At 48.4% G+C, this 3,520-nt stretch overlaps 1 protein-coding gene across 1 annotated transcript in view; it reads left to right on the top strand.

Moving 5' to 3' along the window:
• SARC_12549 (hypothetical protein) overlaps positions 1–3,255 on the top strand; it is a gene marked incomplete at both ends in the record, with an annotated part of 4,073 nt that extends 818 nt beyond the window's left edge. Inside the window, 5 exons of the mRNA XM_014293342.1 lie at positions 543–610; positions 1,428–1,475; positions 1,959–2,006; positions 2,438–2,582; positions 3,137–3,255. Coding sequence (XP_014148817.1) covers positions 543–610; positions 1,428–1,475; positions 1,959–2,006; positions 2,438–2,582; positions 3,137–3,255 — 428 coding nt within the window. The remainder of the gene's footprint in view (positions 1–542; positions 611–1,427; positions 1,476–1,958; positions 2,007–2,437; positions 2,583–3,136) is intronic.
• Positions 3,256–3,520: the final 265 nt, after the last annotated feature.

Genomic DNA, 3,520 nt, shown 5'->3' with positions numbered 1-3,520 from the left:
ATATATATATGTATGTATATATATACATGTGTGTGTGTGTGTTTCTATTTGCATTTCCTCAACCTATGCCCCCCCCCCCCCACCACATGTGCATCTGCACTATGTCGTCCTCTTTAGGCTAGGACATGCCTTACACGAGTGCTGTGCCAGGGTTCCTTATGTTTGCCAGTAGGTAGCTTCCCTTGTAAGTTATATAGAAGTCTCAGCCTGAAGGTGTCTACATATTCTGCACCAGTGCTTCGCTGGGGTTCAGGTCGGTCCGCATTGCGCGGCAATCGATCAGATGTATCTAGGTCTCTCCATTAGTCTAATACTTCTGATTAATCTAGTACATCTGTAAGTCTCAGATCCCTACGCATGCCAGCGCCCACTCTGCACGTGCATGCTAGTAGACACCAATCAATATGTCCTATCTTTCTGCCACTTGCACTATTTTTCCTGTTCTATCGCTGATAGGTAATTGATAACGAGCTGTGATGTGTATATCCATCCACATATCCCCTCATCTTGCCTCCCATACTGACTCCCCTATCTAATTGTAGGCTTCCATGCCATGGTCAAGGATAGCAAGCTGGATGAGCTTAAGATGCTGTACCGGTTACTGTCGACGGTATGAGGTTTTTGCTGCACATGTACGTCGCCCGTGTGTATCTTTGGCTTAAGGGGTGGCTGAGAAGCTTTACCTCTGATGCGTAACTAGTCTGGCAACGATTCGCTTGATTGCGCTTGGTATTGCGTACAGTAGCTGAATGGCTCATGAGTGAGTGGGTGCCTTCTGCTGCCCAAGAGTCTTCGTTCTGCTGCTGCTGTTGTATGCTATTTTTAGAAATCTGCCAATCTATCTGTGTTGCGTGTTGTCGTATTAACCCTAAACTCCCTTAGTGAATGACACAAGTGGTCCTGTATCAGTACCCACTTCCGCTGTGGGTTGTTGTACCATGCTGTGTTCTTATGCAACCCTGGTGTGGCTAGTAGTGGCTGTGCGAGGGTCACATCATATTATACCGATCACAAGTGCACTACCTTTCAGTAACTGCAAGAGCCTAGTGCACCCCACTGGACTCCTGGTCCAAGCCCCATTGGCTCTGTCCCCTAACATCCTAGCGTACCACCCCCTAACATCCTAGCGTACCACCCCCTAACAGCTTAGCGTACCACCCCCTAACATCCTAGCGTACCACCCCCTAACATCCTAGCGTACCACCCCCTAACATCCTAGCGTACCACCCCCTAACATACTAACGTACCACCCCCTAGCATCCTAGCGTGCCTAACTGATTCTCTGTGTGTGTGTCTCTATCTCTCGCTCGCTTCCAACCGCCTAAACACACACATTAAACCCTGAACACTGAACCTTAAACCCTTAAACACTCAACCCTAAATACTCTACTCTAAACCCTAAAACCTTTGCTGTATGGTATGGCCAGGTGGATGCATTGGAGGACCTCAAGGTTCACTTCATCACTTACTTGAGGGTATGTATTGGTTTTCCATGTACAGAGTTTGGCAGTGAGAAATGTGCTGAATCATTGGATTGTCTTATCTGTCTGTACACTTTGTGCCCCAGGGCTATCGCCCCCGTCTCATAGGCCTGGCTTGAATTCTATCTCCGTGCGTTTGAGTGAAACGGTTATCAGTACAGATCTTGGTGGTGCGTAGTAGACTATACTTCTGACTTGAATCTCATCTCGTCAAATGCTGAGTGTGAGAGTGTTTTGCACGCTTGCTTGATGTTTGCCAGGGCTTGACTGACAGTCGGCACAGTCAGTGCAGCAGATCCGGTACCAACCGATCGCAATAGAGCCTCATCCACTTGTGCTGTGTTGTTTTGTGTGGCATAGTCCGAAGGACTCTTGCCACAGCACAGTGCACAGCTGTCGCCTTCCTTTGTGTTACTCTTTTGCACCCGCAGCACAATCTGATTATTTCCTCTTTAATTGTCCTGTATTGCATCTCAGGCCGCCTGCAGTGAGATGGTGCTGGACGAGGCACGCGACAGTTCAATGGTCAGTCAGTTGATGTGACTGCTGAGTCGCAGCCTCATTTGTTTGTGTGACATTGCGCTGTGTGAATATATTGGGTGTGAGTGAGTGTGTGTGTGTGTGTGTGTGTGTATTGGTGGACCGGGTGGGATCTACGGCTTGTGTTTGCGCTAGATGAAGGTTCATATAACTGTAAAGGGTCTGTGTCTGTGTCGTGATAGTCTGCGTTTGTGCGTATGTGAGTGCGTGTAGTGTGTAAGGCATAAGGCTTTCCTCCGTAGTGTGTGCGTGGGTTGTACAGTGAGTGTGCAGGGATTACCCATTCCGTACGCGACGGCATTAGATCACACATACTGTGTACGTTGTGTGCGATTGTGTTATTGTGTGAAGATTAACGCGTGTTACTGTCTATCCATTGCATCTAATAACCCATCCGTTTGCGTTTGCCTGTTCAGGTGGTCGATCTATTGGTCTTACGCAGCAAAATAGATACCATTCTGGAGAAGTCCTTCGGCAACCAGGAGAAGCTGCGCAATGCCTGTAAAGACGCTTTCGAAGCCACCATCAACGCACGACCCAACAAACCAGCTGAGCTCGTGGGTGAGTGTTCGCTGTGTTGTGTTCTACTGGGGTGTGCGTTGTGTGTGTGTTATGTACAGCTTATGTGAGGGGGGGGGGGTGTTGTGAATAGCTTATGCAGGGGTGTGCGCTGTTGGTATGTATGGATGTATGTATGTATGTGCTGCTGGGTTATGCCGGATTGTGTATTGTATGAGTCCGATGGCACCCCTGTGTGAGTGTTCATTGGGTTTGTGGACATACACACAAGCTATCCTTGGAATCACTTCCGAATCACAAGCGCCGCAGCGCTTTCCCCTCAGGCGAATCGCATATACACAGTATTTAATCAACGAACCCATCGCTCACCACGCACTCTCGGCGAGGTGAGGTGTACCAGGAATCATTCAGATACACATACTTGTCGTAGGCCTAAGGTGCCTATAAGCTAGGCATGCAATGTGTACTTATCGTTGAATTCACACATACTGAGACAGGAGAGCCATTGAGTGTGTGTTGATGCTGGGTAGTACATACTGTGCACAGTCGCATGCTGTGGCTAATCCGCTTGCTTGTGTGACCACGCGATCTTTCAGCCAAATTCATAGACAGGAAACTACGCGCGGGATACAAGAACACGACCGAGGGGGAGCTAGACGAACTACTGGACGATGTGATGGCCTTGTTCCGGTTGATACATGTACGTGACTGGTAGATACGAGGGTTGTTGAGGATGTTAGTGGCCTATGCATGTTAGTGCTGCATATGTACGTGACTGGTAGATACGAGGGTTGTTGAGGATGTTAGTGGCTTATGCATGTTAGTGCTGCATACGTACGTGACTGGTAGATACGAGGGTTGTTGAGGATGTTAGTGGCTTATGCATGTTAGTGCTGCATATGTACGTGACTGGTAGATACGAGGGTTGTTGAGGATGTTAGTGGCTTGTGCATGTTAGTGCTGCATATGTACGTGACTGG

This window comes from Sphaeroforma arctica (assembly GCF_001186125.1).
Source record: "Sphaeroforma arctica JP610 unplaced genomic scaffold supercont1.2388, whole genome shotgun sequence".
Taxonomy (NCBI): domain Eukaryota; class Ichthyosporea; order Ichthyophonida; genus Sphaeroforma; species Sphaeroforma arctica.
Note: the sequence above shows the minus strand (reverse complement) of the source record. Positions and strands in the feature narration are given on the sequence as shown.